Here is a 21,735-nt window from a genome sequence, read left to right on the forward strand (position 1 = left end):
TTGCACTTCCCTGATGATTAGGGATGATGAATGTTTTCTTAAGTGAGTGTTTGCCATTTGTATTTCTTCCTCTGAGAACACCCTGTTCAGTTCTTTGCTCCATTTTGTGAGTGGGTTGTTTTATTGTTTAAGTTTTTGCGTTCTTTGTAGATTCTTTTTTTTTTAGATCAGGATTTCTTTTTATTCCTTGTTGGTTTAAAATGGCTAGTCAGAATAAAAAATAATAGGACCTCTATCTAGAGGCTGGGGTCTTCCCTATTTAGAGGTTAGAACCCATGTACTCCCTCTACCCAGCACCATACCGAGGTGGGCTAAGGGGTAACCCCCCCAAGGGAATATTGGAGGGACAAAGGCCTGCCACTCCTACTCTCTATCCCATTTTTGGCATATGATGAATATTGCATTTTGGATTCTCTCCTGGCCTTGGATTTTAATATAGCTAAAAGCTATATAGGAAGTGTTGTAAGGGGTCACTGTAATCCCCTTTACAAGAATAGGGACTGCCCAACAGTTTAAGCTAGGCCAAGCTTTGCTCCTGATCCACCACCACCACCAATGTCATACAGCTGTGACTTCTTTTTCCTGGGAAATTAGATGCCAATGAGCCTCCCCTTATCTGACCAAGACCACAGACTCACCTCTCCCCAGGTTTCTTTCCTAATTACATAGCACCAACAGGGGGTGCTATTTCCTTAGTTGGTAACTGGGACAAGAGAGTGAGCCATGGGAAAAAGGAAGGCTTCAAAGTCTCTTTTCCTGCTGGCCTGAGGGAAGGGGAAAAATAAAATCTCCCTCCATATATATATATATATATATATATACACATATACATATATGTATATATACATGTACATATGTATCTCTCCCTCATTTTCCCATCCCAGGATAGATATATAATTTCTTTGATATTTATAATATATATATATATATATATATATATATATATATATATATGTACACACACACCTTGTAACGCAGAAGAGGAAAAAAATAGATTCTGTAACAATAATAAAAAAAAAATATTTCTAGTTTAAAAATGATCTGGTTCCCTCCAGGGCGAGCAATTGCACAAGTGTCCGCTGAGTCTGGTCCAGGGATTCAGGGAAGGTCTTAAAAGGTCAAAGGGGGTTGCTACCCCAGTCTCAGGGCCCCAATTCTCCAACTCCCCAGCCCTGTGGCATTTTATAAAACACTCCTCATTCTCTTGGAATCAGTGGTTTAGAAAATGTCCATGCATGGTAGGGCAGCCCCTTGAGGGAAGGAAGGTGGCCATCTGGGGCCCTTTGGTGTAGGTGCAGAGGCATGGGGGAGGAAAGACATTGAAGGCTCACATGGAAATCTCATAAGTGGTACCACCCACCCCTGACACCTTCTTGACTCCTCCCCTTGTGGGACTACTACGTGGTGGCTGGCCAGCGGAGGCTGAGCCTATTCTTGGGCTGCCCGATGGATTTGCTGTAGGTGGTCTTGAGCTGTATTTCATCTTTGGGTGTCAATAATGGCTGCAATGCAACTTCCTCTCTCTCAGAGACACCAGGTGGGGCTTTTTGGTTGCTGTAAGACATTGATTGGCTCAGATATGGGGCAGTTGGGCCTGGTTCCGGTGACCCTAGTCCCCGGCCCCTTAGCCCATCTGGTTTGCCAAAACGGGGAACAAACAGCTGGGCGTCCCAGTGGAGTCTTGCCCAAGGGCGATCTCTTCGAATCATCTGCGGAGGAACTAGTATGAGGGGCATGGCCTGAGCCTGGAGTTGACTGAATGCCCGAGTCCCCCAAGCCTGGTTCTTCCTCATGGCCCGCAAGTGGGGGTGACTGTCGTAGCAGCTTCAATCGTTCCTGAAGGGAGGCCACAATATGGCGTGACAGATTGTTGTAACGGACTGGTGAGAGCTCCCGGTGTGTTGGACCGGTTGGCACCAAACGTGGGTGCCGCTCAGCTTCTGGTTGCTGGGCCAGCCGGGCTGAGAGGAAGGGAGAAGTATATCCTAAAGGTGGATCTGGCTCAGGCCCTGCCTGCACTGACTCGAAATCAGGGCTGTCTGAAGTAGTAAGTAGACTGTCATATGACAGGCTTCCATTGCGTGTCTGATTGGCCAGGCTCTTATAGGAGGTGGAAGTGGTGCCCTCTGAACGAATAGACTGAAACTGGCCCAGCTCCAAGCCTGTGCCCTGGGCTGACTTGAGACTGGAAGAGCGTGAGCCACTGGATAGTGGATCAAAAAGAAAACTTTTGCCAAAGGTGAGAGATCGGAAGCTCTCTGGCTCCAAGCTTGGCTCTGAGCGGTAGCTGGGATGGCGGCAGCTTTCTGCAATTGAGGTTGGCTCCTTCAAGCTGTCCCCACGACTCAACTTAGCGCATGAAGAATGAGGCATGGCGGCTGATGTGCTGCTGCTACTGTAACCTGGCCGATACTTGTACATGGTCGGTGTCGGGGGGCTGTCCTTCCCCAAAAGGCTACTATCCTCATTAGTAGCCAGGCTTAGGTGTGTTCGCAGCCCGGTGTAACGGCTCAGGTCTGGCTTAGGAGGAGGCGGAGGTTCTGCATCTGCAGACTGGCTCTCTGTTATCTCTAGGCTTCCTTTAGACTTAGTTCTCCTCAGTTTTCCCTGGATGCCATTATCCATGATCTTCACAGTTATCTGCCCTTCTGACACTTCTGGTCGAAGGAAAGGAGGTCTGATTACAATTGTCTTCTCTTTCTTTGGTCTCCCCAAATACCTGGGTGCTGGAAAACTGCAAAGGACACGGCTGACGTTGTTACAGCAGCCATTGGTGAAGGGGTTTACACCTCCTAGGAATTTACCCGTAACCTGTTCATTGGTTGTGCGTCCCCTAGCCACCAGCACCACATGAAATCCTGTGAGGCCAGCTACAGGGATAAAGAATAAGCCAGCCACACACATCACTGCCATTGTGACAGCTGTGCAGACCCCTGAGAGTTCCTCAATGGGGTAGAGGACATAGAGGAGGCCAAAGCCAAACACACCCATGATATGGGCTGTCAGGGAAAGGAGGAATAGGAAGAAATAACGAGTCCCGGTGACCAATACAGTTGTTCACCCAGGGGCAGTGATGATCAAATTCCTCCACACAGTTGTCACAGACACTGCAATGGGAACATCTGGGAGGCCTATAGAAACGGCAGGTGGCACACCATTTCATGCGCACCTGAATGCCTTTGATCTCTACTGTTTTGTAAAGAGGAGCTCGGAAATCATCTTCTTTGTCTTCATCCTCCTCAGCTCGAGGAAAAATGAAGGTGACCATGCTGAAGTTGGCCAGCACAAAGAGAAACATAACCGCATTGTAGATGGGCACTGCAGGTGACACATACAGGCTTAGTCCTGGACACGTGAAGGCAAAGAAGAGTGTTGTAGCTCCCACTAGGAAGATGGCAGCTGCTGAGACCGGTACATACTTGCTGGGTTTGAATCTCTTTCCAGACTCTGAGGGCATGTTGGAGCTCTGATGGAATATCTGCCCTGCCACATAGCCCAGGCCCACACAGCAGCAGAACAGACAAGAAAATGGGAAGAGGGAAAAAGAGGGAGGAAACTGGGGAAAACAGAAAATATCAAATTATCACCCTTCCCCCTCCCAAATAAAAATGAGAGTCAAAAGATCTCAAATGAAGGAAAGCACATGGGAGGGGGAAAGGTGATTTCTACTGATGAATTACTACGTCCCCAGAAAAAAGTAGAAGTGGAGATTAAGAAATGCAACTTGTATAGTTTAAAAATTGGAGATAAACAATAGGCTGTACACATGCAAATTGCAGGTGGAGACATGGAAAGTCAGACAAATGAAGGTATAGCTCATGGATACAGACAAGTCTTCAGAAGTTAAGGAGACAGTATCAGGGTAGGGCAGAAACCTCAGAAAAGGGACAATTCCTCTGAGATTCAATAGTACCCCCACAACAACCATACTTCCACAAAATATGAGCTGCACCCAGAAGTGGCGTGCCCTAGTTTCTAATTTTATCCAAGAAGAAACTTGGGACGCCTTCTGGCTTTAAAGAGAAGCTGTTTTCACTAGACCTTGTCCCTTTTCAGCAGTCTTCTTAATGCCACCACACTCACACCTTGACTTAACCAGAGCTGGTAGTATGACAATGGTGTTTAACTTTTATTTCTCTCTTGATGACCACAGTTGGACAACGGCTACTACAGGACTGAGTTGTTAACCCTTTTCTTTGAAGGCAGAGAGAAAACAGACAGCAATACTGTCGTTTTCAATCTCTTCTTGTTATTCCCAAGCCCTTTAGGGGCTCCGTTTCCTATAGAGTTCATGCAAAACTAAAGGAAAATGTAAAATCCTTGAAGCCATGTTCTTCCCAATAAGCAGAATAAGATGAATAAATTCCACTTGATAGTTTAAATGATCATTGTGGATAAAAGGAACATCCCAAAGATGTCCCTGTTTCCAGGTGAGTCAAAGTCTCTGATCTTCTTCCTCAGTCTTGGGCTTCCTGGATGCGGAGCTCAACCAGGTTATGGTGTTTCACCGGGTCTGAAGCCCTCCCTAAGCTCCCATTGGCTCCCTGGCTCCAGCACGCGCGACATCTCACAGGGGCACCTTCCTCTCATTCATGCGGCTCCCGTCGCCGCAGATGCCTCCGCTCACTCTTCCATTCACCCACAGCCCCCACCCCCTGTAGATTCTTGAAATTAGGCCTCTGTCAGTTGTATAGCCCGCAAAAATTTTCTCCTGTTCTGTGGGTAATCTATTGGCTCTGCTTATTGTATGTTTGTCCAAAGAAACTTTTCAGCTTCATGAGATCCCAATGGTTAAGTGATTGTTTATGTTCCTTGACCTACAGAGGTTTTGTTCTGGAAGTCTTTGCCCATTCCTATGTCATGGATAGTTCTTCCTATTTGTTTTTTTCTTCCAGTAGTAATAGCAGAGATTCCGGACTTATATTGGGGTCTTTGATCCATTTGGACTTGATTTTTGTGCATGGTGAGATGTGTGGATCATGTTTCATTTTCCTGCATATGATCATCCAGTTTGTCCAGCACCATTTGTTGAAGATGATATTTCTTTTCTAGCCTACAATGTTAGGGCTTTTGTCAAATATCAAGTAGCTGTACTTACTTGACCCAAATCTGGGTCCTTGATTCTGTTCCATCTGTTTATAATCCCATTTTTATGCCAGTACCATGTTATTTTTATTTCTATGCCTTTGTAATATAGCTTTAGATCAGATATGGTGATACCTCCAGAGGTGTTTCTTTTGCTCAGGATATGCTTGAATATCCTAGGCCTTCTGCTATCCCATATGAATTCTGGGACCATGTTTTCTATCTCTGTGAAGAAAAATGTTGGGATTTTTATTAGTATTGTATTAAATCTGTATATAGCCTTTGGTAAGGTTGCCATTTTTACAATGCTAATTCTGCCTATCCAGGGGCATGGGAGATATTTCCATTTGTTCAAGTACCCCCCTCCAGTTTCTTTCTTGAGTATTTTTATGTCTTAATTGTGTAGGTCTTTCACACCCTTGGTTAATGTTATTCCAAGGCATTTTATTTATTTATTTTCATTGTTTCTATTGAAAATGGGACCATATCGCTTTTTTGCTTTCTCATATACAGCATTTTATTCAGTCAATCTGTTGACTAATATTTGTGTTTAAATTTCAACTTCTTTAATGTATACATCATATTGGAGGGAAGATGATTTTTAAAAGTGTGTCCAGGTGAGGAGGAAAAGCCAGACAGTTGGAAAAGTGTGATCATGAAACAGCTGTGGTGAGCTAGATAGAGCCAGTTTCTCAAGTGGAGAGAGGAAAGGAGCCCTGGTTATCAGTTAAAGATGGGCTTTCAAGCCAGGCATGGTGGCGCACGCCTTTAATCCCAGCACTTGTGAGGCAGAGGTAGGAGGATTGTCATGAGTTCAAGGCCACCCTGAGATGAGAGAATTAATTCCAGGTCAGCCTGGACCAGAGTGAGACCCTACCTCGAAAAACCAAAAAAAAAAAAAAAAAAGATGGGCTTTCAGAGTAAGCTAGAAAGCAGCTTTAAGGGAAGAAGGAGAGGAGAGGACTTAAGGGGTTGGTATTGTTTATATGTAAGTAGAATAACCAATTACTGGGGGTGGAAAAGTGTAAGGTCAGGGAAAGAGATGTAGTACAGGAAGGGTGAGGAAGGGTTAATCAAAATCTAATAGTGCACAAATAAGTCATATGGAAACATGCTTTTTTGGACAATGGCTCATCCCAAAGCCTCAGATTGTTCCTAGAAAATTTTTAGTGCCAGGGATGGGATACCTTACAGTGAGTTGTTAGCCAGGGAGGTCCCTGATGGCCCCAAAACATTACAAGCCATTGCTGAGGCTCTTGGTTTCGCACCAGGAATAGATAGTAAGTCCCTATTGCTGAGGACTCCACATGCTTAGGCTACAAAGTCACTGAGAAATCTTGCTGGAGCTGTGCTGAAATCCTCCTTCATCTGACAGAAAGTTAGAAAAGCTATGCTGCATGCAGCTCCATGGGAGAGAGAGAAGCCACCAGTGGAGATAAACAACAGTGGACACTGAAAGCCTTAAGTTTGGCCAGCTAGGCTAAATGAGCCAGTGGATGCAATAACGGCATGGCTATTATGGGGGAAACTCACCACTCTCTAATTGGACTGGAGGCCCTCTCCACAAGAGAAAATACATGCCTGATACTGAAAACCTATGATGGGGGAAATCATGAGCCCTAAGGGTGTAACATCTGCTGAAGTTTAATTGCATATATTATGCTCCCCAAACTGCCTCGTAAGCACTTCTCTTAATGTTCATACACATATAATAATGCTACTCTCACTTTTGTTTAGAGAAGCTTCTCTTTTTAGATGGTGGTGACTTCTGGAATGACTCAAAAGTCACCATTATGCTGAGAAGAAGTGACAAAGGAGTGTTCATCACTGAAGCATCTCTCTAACACCTTCCAAGGTCAGGGTCCGTATGTTGCAGAAGAGGTGGTAAAAAGAATGTAAGAGCCAAAGGAAAGGTAGGATCACTCACAATGCACTGTTTCAGGACACAAAATGGCCTGGATATCCATGACCTCGCAATGCCTGGCACTACCTACACAAGACACTCATAATAAAAGGAAAAGATAACATCAAAATAAAGAAGTGAGAGACCATTTGAAAGGGAGAAGGGATATGATGGAGGGTGGACTTGTGAAGGGAAAAGCGAGGGTGGGTTATCATGGTTTATTGTCTATAATTATGGAAGTTCTCAATAATAAAAAAGGATGGGCTTTCAATTTAGAAAGGAGAGGGCTGCCTGTTCTCAAGGAATAGGAAAAAAGAATTTATTTTTATTTTATTTTATTTTTTGCTGGCTCTTGTTTTGTGAAAGCCTGAGGAAGTTGGCAATGTTAAATATATTTTGATTTCTAGGGGAAGGAAATTGAGGAAATGCTTGCTGGAGAGCCTCAAATTCCTTTGTGTTGAAGGTAAAGTTATGTAGTAGGAGAAAGTCCTCCTGGTATGAAAGGTCATCATTAGAGGATGAAAATAACACGTGAAGGTCTTGGACAGCCAATCATGTCATATACACAGTCATACTCTGAAAAGAATGAGAATGAACAATCTGCTAGGTGTGATGCCCAAGGCTCATGCAAGGCAATTTCTTTGTACAGAATGTTTAGGGTTTTGTTGTTTCTTCTTTGTTTGTGTGCATTTGAAAGGGGTGTTTCTCTGTGGTTTCTTTTTTTTAAATTATTTTTATTTATTTATTTGAGAGCGACAGACAGAGAAAGAGGCAGAGAGAGAGAGAATGGGCACACCAGGGCCACCAGCCACTGCAAACGAACTCCAGACGCGTGCGCCCCCTTATGCATCTGGCTAACGTGGGTCCTGGGGAATCGAGCCTTGAACAGGGGTCCTTAGGCTTCACAGGCAAGCGCTTAACTGCTAAGCCACTTCTCCAGCCCTGTGGTTTCTTTTTAATGGCATTTTCAAGTACAATTTCTTTTTGTTGGTTCTTATCCCTTCTACCCTCTTCCCTTGTTCCCCCAAACTTTTGCCCATCTCTCCCCCTACTTCCAGCTTATCTTTCTGTTTACTTTTGGTTTTGTCTCTATGTGTATAGGTTTTGTCCACACTTGTCCCCTATAAGTACATGTTTATGGATATTACAAGCTAAGATCTGCATAGCAGAGGCAACATGTGATTTTGTTACTTCTGCACTTGTGTCACTTCTGTTAACATAAGTCTTTCCTGGTCCATCCATTTTCTAGCAAATTTCATTTTTCCATACTGCTGAATAGAATTCCACCAGGGAAATGCAGATTAAAAGTTGCTTAGTTTTATTCCAACACATTTCCTTACCTTTCCTTGTAATTATCTGTCTCAAGTCTACAGATCTCTAGAAGTGGTGTATGCAATATTGGATAAAGACATTTTTGTTTCCTCCTTTCTGCACCTGCAACCCACCAGGGAATGTCAGAACCCCCTTCACATGTCAGAAATGACCACAAAAGTATTAATAAATATCCAGTCACCAGGTGGCGGTCCCCACCCGATGTTTCAAAGAACCTAATGAGTCTTATAGGTGATATTTTTTGTGGTAGCACAGGACATAATGGATATAAAAAATTAAACTGTTGTAAATTTTTTTAAAATGTTGACAGGTATAAAATTTTAGACCACATTTTGGGTAATTTTCAGTTCTTTCAAAATAACATGACAGTTTTAAAAACTTTTAATCTTGATTTGTCTAGTCAGAGTCAAAATGCTTAAGATTTATGAAAAAATAATCATTGTGAAGCAGTCATCTTTAGCTGTTCCCACTTCAAATAAGTAGAGGATATTGACTAAGTTCTAAGCTAGATGTTAGTCAATTTCTTAGATTACAAATGATAAATCAAGCTGCGTTCCCAAAGTATAATCTAAATTCAAGTTTAATATTGGAACATAAAACTGAACAGAAAAGCAAACAATTGAATGAATTACACAGGAAAGAATACCCGGTGGAAAAGGTTCAAACTAGAAAACATATTGTATGTGATGTGATTCTCAGCTCAACCTCTTAGATGAAAGAAAGACATCTTTCTTTTTTATGACTTTGCTTCATTTCTATCTCTGAGGCTTCATCCCACTGAAATTTCTAGAAGAAAAACTCAAGCCCTCAGCTGATGAAGATGAAGATTCCTAGTCTCCCAGGGTTTGGCCACAGTTTCTGGATTTGATTGATTAACTAGAGTGGTAGCAAGAGAGGCAGAACAATTGATTCCATTTCCTTCCCTTCTCTTCCTTTCCCTTCCCTGCCCCGCCCCGCCCCGCCCCGCCCTGCCCTGCCCTGCTACCTTTCAACTCAGCCCCTTCCTATCTCAGCCTCCAAGTGCTGGAACTACAGGTGTTCCTTAGCATGTCCAGCCACAATTCATTTCTTCATCTCATTTCATAATTTCAACTTTGCAGCCTCCTTTTCTAAGTATGATTATTAGGTTTCCTCTTTATTTAAGGTCTGCTTAGGCTTGCCATTTCCTTCTTTCTTTCCCTCTTCCCTTCTTTCTCAACGGGGACCAAAACAATCTTCTTCCTTTGCACTTGCCAGTGGCACACTCTAACGATGTCCTTGAGTAGCTTTGCTTCCATCTTCCACCCACACCCACGGTCACCTAAAGCCATCTGACCTTCAGAAGGCAAAATGTGAATAGTTTACTCATCCCAACATGTCCCTTAAGAATGTTTGTACAGTGCTTGAAATCAGCTTGAATGGGAATGAAATAAGGGGAAAAGAAGAGATGACATACTGTCTCCGAAGATCATCTTGAAGGAGGAACAGGAGGAAGATAGCTTCTTTTTTTGTGTTGGCATTCAGCCAGGGACAAAAAGCCCAAGGAGCCTGGTGAAGCACACCTTTAATCCCAGCACTTGGGAGGCAGAAGTAGAAGAATCACCATGAGCTCGAGGTCAGCCTGAGACTGCATAGGTCAGCCTGGACTAGAGTAAGACACTACCTCAAAAAAAAAAAAAAAAAAAAAAAAAAAAAAAAGGAAAACATGGATACTACCTCACCTGCTCTTACTATCCTAGTCATTGCTTCCTGACCTCTGTTGGTAAGATCTCCATTTCCTTTTGTCTCAGTATTTTTCTGCTTGCTTTCTATGTTTTCCTTTTTACTGCATGAGTTATCTGTCACTAAATTCTGTGCCCTTTACTGCCAAATCTCTTGGCTTTTTATGAACCTCCGTGTGTGTGCGTGTGTTTGTGTGTAAAAGTTAAGGGGGTCTTGCCTTGGGTTCTCATGTTTTGCCTTCTGTGTGTGTGTGTGTATGTGTGTTTGTGCGTGTGCCTTCCCCAGTGATGTGGGGGAAATCTCTTCATCTCCCCTCCCCTCTTTCCAGCAGGAAGGGGGAGAACTCTTCTTTTGCTTGGATCTTTAAGCTAGTCTTCTCCCTGGATCCTATCTCTCCTCAAAATAAACCTCATACCTCATAATTCATGTTTACCCTTGACAGAGTTCATTTTCTAACATATCTATGCTACCTCAAATATGGACCCAAAAGCTGTTGTCCATGAGCCTAAGATCTCATGCATCTTTATGAAATTTTATCACTCCCTGGACCCAAACTCTAGTATCAATCTCAGTTATGGATAAAGGTTTTGCTCAAGATCACCTGCATCCAGATCTGTTAGGTGACTTTTTATTTAAAATGTAGGGGTAAGACTCACCTTCAGAGATAGTTCTCCAGGGTCGCCACAGCAGGATCTAGGAGTCTGCAGCAATTCTCTCAGCTGATCAGTAAAGTAAACCCAGTAGTATCAGTATCACCTTGTTCCAGATCTTTCTACTCAAAATGTCCAGGCTCCACCTGTAGACTTACTGTCTTAGAAACTCTGTGGCAGCACTCAGCAATCTGAATATTAAGCAGGCTTTTATTTATTTATTTATTTTTAGCACTGGGGATCAAACTCCAGGCAATTGCTTTCCTACTGCGCTGAGCACCTAGTCCTACCAGATGATTATGATGCCCGTTTAAACTTGAAAACCAATTGCAATAAGACAGTGATCCTATAGTAGTACTTCTCAACTTTGACTGAATATTGTAAGCCCAGTTAAGCTTTAAAATCCAAAGCCCAGCTGGGTGTGGCCACACATGTGGGTACGTTCAGACCCATGGAGAGTGAGACCAGTCAATCACTAAGGTTCAGAAAAACTGCAGCTCCATGTTTACAGAGAGAATCCATCTCAAGGAAATATACAGAGGACAAGATCTACTGCTTCCCCTCTGGCCACCACATTCATTGTCAAGAGGACTGCACATCTGCAAACACACAAGCATATACCATAGCACACATATAACACACCACACATACTACATGTGGAAGTGAGAAAAAAAATTGAAAACCCAAGCTATAGCTTCCATTAAACATATCAAAACCTGCATGGTAGGGTCCAGGCATGGATCATTTTTTTAAGTTTCTCAGGTAAGTTCAAAGCACAACTGAATTTAAGAATCACTGTAACAAGTGGGGTACTGAAGGTCTAAGTTACTGAGACTCTCTCACAATAGATATTCTATGCTAGTGTTAGCCTTGCCCTAAAAAATTTTTCAGTTGTAGCCTTTATTATGAATGGGACAGGATCATCTACTGCCTGTGGTTGAAAGGGTAAAAACTTGAAAGCCAGCAGAATAAGAACTTTGCCAATGAAATTCCCATGGGCAAGTAGGAGGGAGCTTCAGCTTTTGGCCAGCACTGTCATCTGTCATCATTAAAAGAGAAAGAAGAACTTTCCATGATAAAACAAGTGTAAAGGAATTCATGACCAACAAGCCAACTCTACAGAAAATAATTGAAGGAATCCTTTGGAATGAAGAGTGAAACCACAGACAAGAATAAATCATTTGTGAATGACAGCTAATGTAAGAGAGGAATAGAAAAGCAGCAGACACTACAGAACCAGCAAGCATAACAGGAGCTAATGCACACCTTTCAATAACTCGGAATATTAATGGTCTCATTTTCCCATTCAAAAACATAGACTAGTAGAATGGATGAAAGGGCAGGATCTGGAGCTCTGAGCTGCCTGAGCACTTGGGAACTTCCAGCTGTGGGTGAGTTTTCTCTAGGCTGGACCTGGTATTGGGCCAGCTAAAGGGAGAACGCCCCCCCCCCCCATCCCAGCCCTTACTCTCTCCATTGGCTCTTTACCCTCCTCCAGTTCCCCACAGGGCAGGAGCACTTTGAACTTTCTTTTCTCTCTTTTCTTTCCATGGTTTCCCCAGGCCCTGCACATGGGATCTCTAGCCATGTGGGTACCTTTCCTTGGCTCTGTACTTCCCTAAATAAATATAATAATTTAATAAAAAGAGGGCAGGATCCTTCTGTTTATTGCCTTCAAGAAACTCACTAATCCATAAAAAAAGACAGACACTACCTTAAGACAGAAGGAAGGAAAATGTTATTTCAAGCAAATAGGCCTAGGACATAAGGAGGTGTTCTAATTTCAAGATGGACTTCAAACAAACATTAGTGGGAAGAGATAAGCTTATTTTACACTTACTTCATAGTGAACAATCCAACAAGACATTACAGTTCTAAAGACATATGCACTGAACATGACTGTACCCAATTTCGTTGAATAAATACTACTAGATGTAAAGTCACAGATTAACCCTAACACAGTAGTAGTAGGTGACTTCAGTACCCCATTCTTGGTAAGTGGCACGTCATTACAATAAAACAAAAACAAAAACAGAGAAGCATCTGAGTTAAATGACATCATAAAGAAATGGGGTCCAACAGATATGTACAGAGCATTCTACCCAAACATTACAAACTCTTCAATAGTGAATGAAACTTCCCCTAAAACATATCATATATTAGGACATACAATAGAGACTAGGGAATCAACTGGGCTCTGGAAGACACACACATGCACTACTACCACACACACACACACACACACACACACACACACACATACACACACACACCACTACCACCACATTCCACACACATACAAAAAAAGCAAAAAAAAATGTAAGACTATAAACACAATAAACCACATCTTTTCCTTTTCTCTTCCTTATCTTTGTTGGCTTTTTGAGACAGGGTCTTGCTAAGTGCTCTAGTCTGGCATTGAACTTGTGATCCTCATGCCCTTACCTCTCAAGTGCTGGATTACTAGTATGTACCACCATGCCAGACAAGATGTTCTATTTTTATGAAATCAAAATAGTTATGATAGCGGGCTTACATGAGGCAGGTACTATTAGGGGAAAATCCCATAGTTCAAAGTATCCTTCAATTTGGTTTCAGCTCAAACCATTTTAGGTAAAATCAGATGAACTTCTCAGATGTATTCATGTCCACCATGTTTATGATATAACTGAGCATGTCCAGAAATGTTCCTGTCTGTTACTTTAACCTTTGGAATATGTGCTCTATGATCTTGACCTCAGCACACTCAGAAATGTGTCCATCTTCTTTCCTCCTTGAACCATTAGTTTAAACTACACATGCTCAGTCATGTGCATGTTAAGCTGAACATGTTCAGTAATATGCATGTTAAACTAAGCATGCTTGTGCTTTGCTGTATAATATGTGTAGGCACCCCAAATACAACCCTCATGCTTCTTTACAGAGGAGGACACTGGTTTTGGAATAACATGCATTCTCATCTGCTGCAGATGATAAGACTATCTATTCTTTTATCTTCAGTTTGCAAAATGGTGACTTTGCATTTACCAAAAGGGGATCCCATTTTGTTGAGTGTACTTGAAAACACATTTGAATTTGTTCATGGACATTCATTATCTAAATCAACGGAGCAAGTATCCTTGGGACTTTAATAAAATATTAAAAAATGGAATTTAACAAGCTTCTCAAAAATAGAAATGTAATCAGAGGACTGATTTTTGAGTTTGTAAATCATACATTGTCTTTATTACAGACCCAAGATGTTCAACTGTATGAGATTCTTGTAATTCTATAGAACATAGTATATTTAAGGCATTTACATATAGTAAACCAGTTGTATAATGTCAGTTTCTTTCCTCTACTTCATTTAACCAGATTCAAAGAAGTGTTTGTTAGTGGTGTTTCTCAAAACCGTAATGTGCCTAGGAATTATTCTGGGCTCTTGGCAAAGGCAAATCCATAATCCACAGGTCTGGGATAGGATCCAAGAGCTTGCAGTTCTAAGAAGTCCCCACGAGATTGTGCTGTTGTTGTCTGGGGGCCAGATTAGTCCCAAGGAACTCACCCCAGTCTGTGTCAACATCTCCTATGAAACTTCCAAGATTTTCCAACTATACTTTATTTTTTAAATTTTTTTTGTTTATTTATTTTTTATTTATTTGAGAGTGAAAGACAGAGAGGAGGAGAGAGAGAAAGAGAGCGAGTATGGGCGCACCAGGGCTTCCAGCCAGTGCAGACGAACTCCAGACGCGTGCGCCCCCTTGTGCATCTGGCTAAGGTGGGTCCTGGGGAATTGAGCCTCGAACCAAGGTTCTTAGGCTTCACAGGCAAGTGCTTAACCACAAGCCATCTCTCCAGCCCCCAACTATACTTTAATCTTTTGCCTCTGCAAATTGAATTTAGTTGGGGTCACCAGTAAACTCAATTTCTCTAAATGGACTGCAGTCCACATGTCCATTTTCACAGCATCCAAGGATTTCTTACATACTGTTCTCCTGGTTTTTTTTTCCATCTCTCTGTCCCCCTCTTTTCATTTCTCTTTTGACATTCATCTTTATCTACTGGCCATGAGATATAAGAATTATCCAAAGTTCAGTTATTTTTCAGATATTTTCCTCTTACTCTATGCCCTGTCCCTATGTCAGGTTTGGCATCTGTTTTATTCTCTAGAGGAAATCTGGCATTGTTGGGGAACATTTTTCTTTATTACAACTTGAGGAGGGATAAACTTTTAAATATTCCACAATGCACATGAGAACTCTTGCTACACAACAAATAATTTTCTGCCCCCAACTGTCAAGAGTGCTGAAGTTGAGGGATTCTATGATAAGGAGGTACTTTTCCCTATAACATCCTACTTGTGACCTAAAGATCACCAGAGTTTCTTGTTACATTTCAGCTTATGATTTAGCAGGTTTGAATTGGGGCCAGAAATACTGCATTGCCAGCAAGAGTCCCAGAGACACCAATGTTAATGCTCCAAGAACCACAGCTCCAAGTCATGGCTCCAAGTTTCCCTTGCCACAGCAGACTCTGATAGCATCACTCTAGCTCATATATACAATATTTTCCTTGAATACCATAGGTCATGACTAACTACTGGCTCAGTGTCTCCACTTTAGCTATGTGCAGGTTCTCAAATTCAATATGACTAAGACACACTTATTAACTCCCACCAAATTACACATTATACCTTGCCAAATAGGGTTCCCCAACTTAGCTCTAGTGTCCACTCTTACAGTAGGTAGCTTGCTTCTCCTGCTCTCCAGTCCAACTCAGTTCTTTGAGTAATCACATGAGAATTACATACCTTACAGGTACCTCTGCCTTTCCTTTATTTCTATGCACTCAATCTCCCTTTGGTATGACTGTTAGATTAATGGGTTCCTGAATGATTCTTCAGAGACTAGAAAATATTTCCATTTTTAGTCACCAGTAGCACTATACTTGGCTCATGGTAGGCACACAATACGGACTGAGTGACTGAATGTTTAAATGAATGAATACTGCTGGCCTCCAAATACTGCAGCTATGTAATACCAAATTCAAATGTCATAGCTACATTCTAGTCCATCTCATAAATGTTTATGGTAAATTATAGAACCCAATCAACAATGAATCTTGGAAATTGCATCTTTAGTGTCCTGAAAGTAGACTCTGCCTTCTGAAAGGTGGATACATAATGAGTGGAAAACCATAAACTTTGACCTCTGCTTGAAAGAGAAGACCCTCCCTCATCTTGTGAATCCAAGCATAATTTATGTGTATGGACAAGTTAATTTCAAATTTATTACTGATTTGTCATGTATTGAGAATGGGGCTGCAGAGAGGGAGCTTTATCTTCTTCTTACATTTTGACATCAACCTCCAAAATGAGGAAGGATGAGAACATTTTCTGCTGCCCTGTCATCCTTTCCTATGTGTTTCACAATTTGCTAGATTGGCTTCTGTCCTTCTGGATAGCCTGTCCAGAAGCAGAGCACAGTGTACCGTTAAAAACCAAAACACTGGGGAGGTAGCTCACTCAGTAATATGCTTGGCTCAAAATCATGACAACCTGAGTTCGATCCACAGAACCCATGTAAAATTCTGGGTGTAGCGGTACATGCTTGTAATTCTAAGCCTTTGGAATCAGAAACAGGCATATCCTTGATGCTTCCTGGCTACCTAGTTGGCAAGCTCCAAGCAAATGGAAGATACTGTTTCAAAAGATGTGGATGACATTTTTATGGATAACCCTAGATTATACTCTGGCCTCCATACACATGCACCCTCCCCCCCACACAAATATACACATGTATACATACACTTAGATAAAGAAAAACCGGTATTTAACCCCACTTGTCTTTGGTGTGTAGTGTTCAACCAGAGAAGGCTATAAATAAGCAGGTTCATACTCCAAGAATTTTCCAAACATCAAACGTGCCAAGGGAAGCTCAACCAAGGCTGAACTTGGCACCACCTTAGAAGCCAGTCCCACCACTGCAGAGAAAAACCCTGCCTAACACATTCTCAGAAGAAATTACTTTATATTTTTTGTATACAGGCCTTGATATGGGGGTGGGGAGATAGTTCAGTGGATAAAGTATGAGTACCTAAGTTCAGATCCTCAAGCTCTTGTAAAGCTGGACACTGAAGTGAGTGAGTGTGTGCTCCTACCCTATAGCAGGACAGGAAGCAGAGACACAAGAATCTCTGGGAAGAATTATGGGTCTGCTAGTTTAGCGATTTCATTGGTGAATAAGATACCCCACCTCAAACAAAGTGGAGTGTGAGAAACAACACCTGAAATTGTCTTCTGATCTCTACAGGCACCCCTCAATCTCGTACATGACCACACACACACACACACACACACACACACTCAATATGATCTCACCCAACCTTTAAGTGAGATTTTAAGAAAGTTGACTACATCAGGAAAAATTTAAACACACACATGGTAATGGATAAGCCATAGCCATATAAGAGGAAATATCAGTTGAGGGAGGAGGTAAGTGAGGAATAGGAAAAAAATCATTTCTGATTTTTACAAGGAAGAAGCTGTCAGAAGGTTTTGTGCATGATAACATTTGGCATTACTTAATACATTTGGACCCTTCTTCTCCTCTTTTGCCTCACCTCTTCTTATGGAATCACAAGAAAAAGCAGAAGTGGAAAAACGTGGGAACTTGGATGAAGAAGAAGGGACTTTCCTCAACCAAGTGTTAAGCAGGAAGTGGCTGCTATTTTTAAAGTAGAGAGAGGGCTGGAGAAATGTTTTAGCGCTTAAAGCACTTGCCTGTGCTCCAAAGGACCCATGTTCAATTCCCCAGTACCCATGTAAGCCAGATGCACAAAGTGGCACATGTGTTTGAAGTTCCTTGCTGGAGGCTCTGCCACAGCCATTCTCTCTGTCTGTCTCTCTTCTTTCTCCATTTCCCTCTCTCTGTGCTTGCAAATAAATAAATAAAATATTTAAAGTAGGGCATGTATGAAAACTGAAAAATTATATTAAAGACAAAGCTTACAGAGATGAGCTGAGTCTATGGAACACTTCTGCAAAATATGACGGACTTAAGTCCATTTTGAAAACAGGAGTAAACCAAGCTGCATTTCAGAATATGTATTGAATGAAAGAGCTAAACTGATTGTTGGCCTTTAAATTTAAAAATCATAAAAAATATAAATACATAACATGAAATGTTGAGCATGAATTTTATATACAGTGGAAATCACTTGTAGAAAAATTCCCAGATATTGTTTATTAAGAAAATAATTTAAGGGCTGGAGAGATGGCTTAGCGGTTAAGCGTTTGCCTGTGAAGCCTAAGGACCCCGGTTCGAGGCTCGGTTCCCCAGGTCCCACGTTAGCCAGATGCACAAGGGGGTGCACGCGTCTGGAGTTTGTTTGCAGAGGCTGGAAGCCCTGGCACTCCCATTCTCTCTCTCTCCCTCTATCTGTCTTTCTCTCTGTGTCTGTCGCTCTCAAATAAATAAATAAATAAAATTTTAAAAAAAAGAAGCAGAGAGCCTTTAAAAAAAATTCTGAGCTTTAAAAAAAAACAAAAGAAAAGAAAATAATTTAAAAGCTAAGTGTATGAAGGAACATGGACTTCATTTCTTGAGATGACAAATTTGATTATATATCTAGTCTAAAGTAGTAAGATGAAAGTATTAGTTAATACTTTAAAAGCACTTGGTAGATGATCCTATATGAATACTTTTTATGGATTATCTCACTTAGGCTTACACCTAACCTATGTAGGAGTTAGGGTGGCCTTGTCAGTTATTCTAACACACATAAACAAGTGTATACATACATACATACATACATACATGCATACATACATACATACATATATGTGTGTGTATGTATATATACCCAAACAAATATGATATATATATATATGTGTGTATGTATAAGATGTGTGATAATACACACATGCATATAAACATCATTTCAGCAAGTGTGCAGTACCTCATCTTTGACCTGATTAGCTTTGTGAGAAATAAACATGAAACATCCAATCAGCAACACAATAAGCAATAGTTTTCATGAACTGACAGACAAGCACAGTGAAGACAACTGCTAATTCTCCAGGTAACTTATCACTGGAGCCTTGAAAGATGTTATTTCTGGGATAGAACTAGGTGTTGGTAGGAGAGGAGGGCTAGTAGTTGGACTGTTCAGGGAGACGACAGAAAGAGGAGCTGCAGAGATAGCTTAGTTAGTATTATGCTTGCTATGGAAGAAAAGGACCTGAGTTTTGATCCGCAGAACCCATGTACAAGAGCTACATGTGGTGGTGTATGTACACTTGTAATCACAGTGCTGAGGGGTGGAGATAGGTGGATCCCTGGAGCTCATTGGCCATCCAATCAGACAAATTGATGAGTTCACATATGACTGTTCACAGGAAAAAATGAAATATTTTTGTTTCAAAAAGGGGTGGGCAATATTCTTGTGGAATGACACCAAGTTTGCCCCCTGGCTTTGATGAGCATGCATGCACCCACACAAACACGTAATACATACACACGCATGCATGAAAAGAAAGATGAGAGATTGAATGCAGAGAACACGAGATTCCAGTGTCTCAAACTCACTTTAACATTGAGGGCTACATTCTATCATAAAAGAGAAAGTACTGTAGGGAAAAGCAGGATGGTCACCCAGTCACCTAAGAGTTATTCATTTACATATGCATACTCAAATTGACATGCGTGACCTGCCCTATCTTGATACATTGAGCAAAATCAACAGAAACAAATGGTAGATACAGATCTGACACACCGTTTTTGTTTTTATATTGCCTTTGTACCTGTAAGCAATGTTGAACCTACATCCAATATATTACTACTGTATGAATACACTGGATAGATTAAAAATATACAAACATAGTTTGCAAAGATAACAGATTGTATTTGGTCTCAGTATTTTCTTTCCACAGCCCATTTAAAGGCCCAGCTGAGGATCTCAAAAGCAGGACATCAGCAACCCCTAAGGACCTCACATTCCACTAGGTGGCACTCTGTGCCATACATGTAGATCAGCATTGGTGTCTACTTATTCAGGAAGATATTCAGAAAATTAAAGTAAAGACACTTGTCCCTTTCCCCAGTGTAAATATCAGTTCCATTGACCAGGTCTTATGGAATGGACATGTAGTCAACCATTTGTCCTTGTTTCTGCCTAAATTTGTCCCAATATGATTGTCCAAATTGTGTTTATATCTTAGCCCTGAACAGAACTGCCTGTCCCATATAAATTATATCCCTCCACCCAATACACACACAAAAAATGGTGCCTAGTAGGTAAGTATTTGGATTTAAGTGCAGTTACATTTTCTGGCAATAGGAAAAAGAACTTGAACACAGTTAGGGGGTGCATTTTGTGGAAGTGAACAATCCCTGGTGTTCAGAGGAAGATGCTTCACAAGTGCCCGGGCTAGTTTTTGATGTACCAGATTCCTGGTTCTCTGAGACCAGAATTTCTGTCGTGGGGGCCTGAAATGCACATGGTTTCCAAACTCTTTTGGAGGCTCCAACCCCAGGTAACATAAAGTGAACTAAGTTGACTAGTTGGACAGAATTAGTTTCAGTTTGGATGCTCTCAGTTGCTTCCTCTTTTTAATAACCTCTTTAATAATACTTTCTTTTCTGAGTTCATTCTTTATGTTTACGTGAAGCTACTAAAACCAGTCTCATAGACTTGATGTGGTGATTTAATGGAATAAATGAAGCATTTAATTGGCACTTTCTGCTTAATAAATAGAACTTCCTTCATCTTCTTCCAATACCACTGAAGAACATTCTTGGGGCATCAATGACTTCATCTCGTACTCTTATTCCAAAGACCTTCACCACTTTCTGTTTGCCTCTCATTTCCTTTATGGGTCAACCAACGTGAGCTTTTCCCCAGAGTCGGGTGCGATGATGCATGTCTGTAACCTCACCACTTAGGAGACCAAGTCAGAAGGACTGTTGCAAGTTTGAGGTCAGCATGTTCTATGTAATAAAATCTTGCTCCCACAGAAAACATCAAAAACCCTCCAACTAAAGTGCATCTTCCCCTTTTGGTCCTTATTTTTGTCTTCACTTTCCTTAGGTGGGTTATTCTACACATAACTCATGTCACAAATTAATCCATCATAATGTGTTTATGGGTAGGGGTAATATGTTAAAATAATCCCTGGAAGATTGATACCTGGGGATTTCAGCTATGTCTTGGTTTCAAGGCTACTGCATTGTGGCAAATATAGGCCTTAAAGTGATGGAGAGGAGCTTGTTGTAGACAGCTTCATGTTGCTGGGATGAACTTGCCATTAGACACAGTTTATGGGAGGTAGAGAATTATTTCAAGGTTAGAGATCTAGGGGAAGTTCCATAGATGACAGAAGCTTGCTTCCTTTCATGAATTCAGAAAAAACAAAACAAAACAAAAAAACTGCAACAAATAAAACCACCAACACCAGCACCAGCACACACATGAAAAAGCAGCAAGCACAAAACAGCAGGGACCCCCACAGAGCTCAGACTACTCTCTTAAACCTTTGGGCTGGAATTCAGAACCACTCCCAAACACACCTTAGGGCTGGACTCCAGAATCAGCTCCCAGTAACACTTGTTCTAGCCAGGTGGCTAGAGACTCAAGTTACAAGCTTTAATAAAACACTTGAATCTATGGGAGGAGATACATGCAAACTACCACATTCTACACCTCACCTGCTCACCTCAAAAGTTAATCAGAATGATGTGTCTATGAGCAGGAGTAATGTATTAAACCAATTTCTGGCAGATTGTTACCTGAGGATTTTAGTTATGTGTGGTATGTTTATTTAATATGTATTACTGAAGTAACCAAGCCCTGTATGTGGTCTTCATTTAGACCTTGACATGAGATGTTATCCACTACCCCAGGGGAAGTGGCTAGGGAACAGCCAGACTCGAATTCTCAAAATTCCTCAATCAATATTCATAGCAGGGTGGTTCCCCTAAGTAATGAGCCTCAGATATTGATACATTTAAACCTCAATATCAACTTCTGCTCAAGATGTCAACTCATACAGTCCACTATTACATAAGTTCCTAGACCTTAAAAAGG

At 41.4% G+C, this 21,735-nt stretch overlaps 1 protein-coding gene across 1 annotated transcript; it reads right to left on the reverse strand.

The window, feature by feature from the left end:
- Positions 1–1,034: 1,034 nt before the first annotated feature.
- LOC123456667 (palmitoyltransferase ZDHHC5-like) lies at positions 1,035–3,491 on the reverse strand. Its single transcript, XM_045140571.1, is given in 4 exon segments — positions 1,035–1,433; positions 1,435–1,655; positions 1,657–3,034; positions 3,036–3,491. Coding segments are annotated over 4 exon segments (2,127 nt in total). The 5' UTR covers positions 3,458–3,491; the 3' UTR covers positions 1,035–1,327.
- Between the last annotated feature and the right edge of the window lie 18,244 nt (positions 3,492–21,735).

Source organism: Jaculus jaculus, chromosome X, assembly GCF_020740685.1.
Source record: "Jaculus jaculus isolate mJacJac1 chromosome X, mJacJac1.mat.Y.cur, whole genome shotgun sequence".
NCBI classification, from domain to species: domain Eukaryota; kingdom Metazoa; phylum Chordata; class Mammalia; order Rodentia; family Dipodidae; genus Jaculus; species Jaculus jaculus.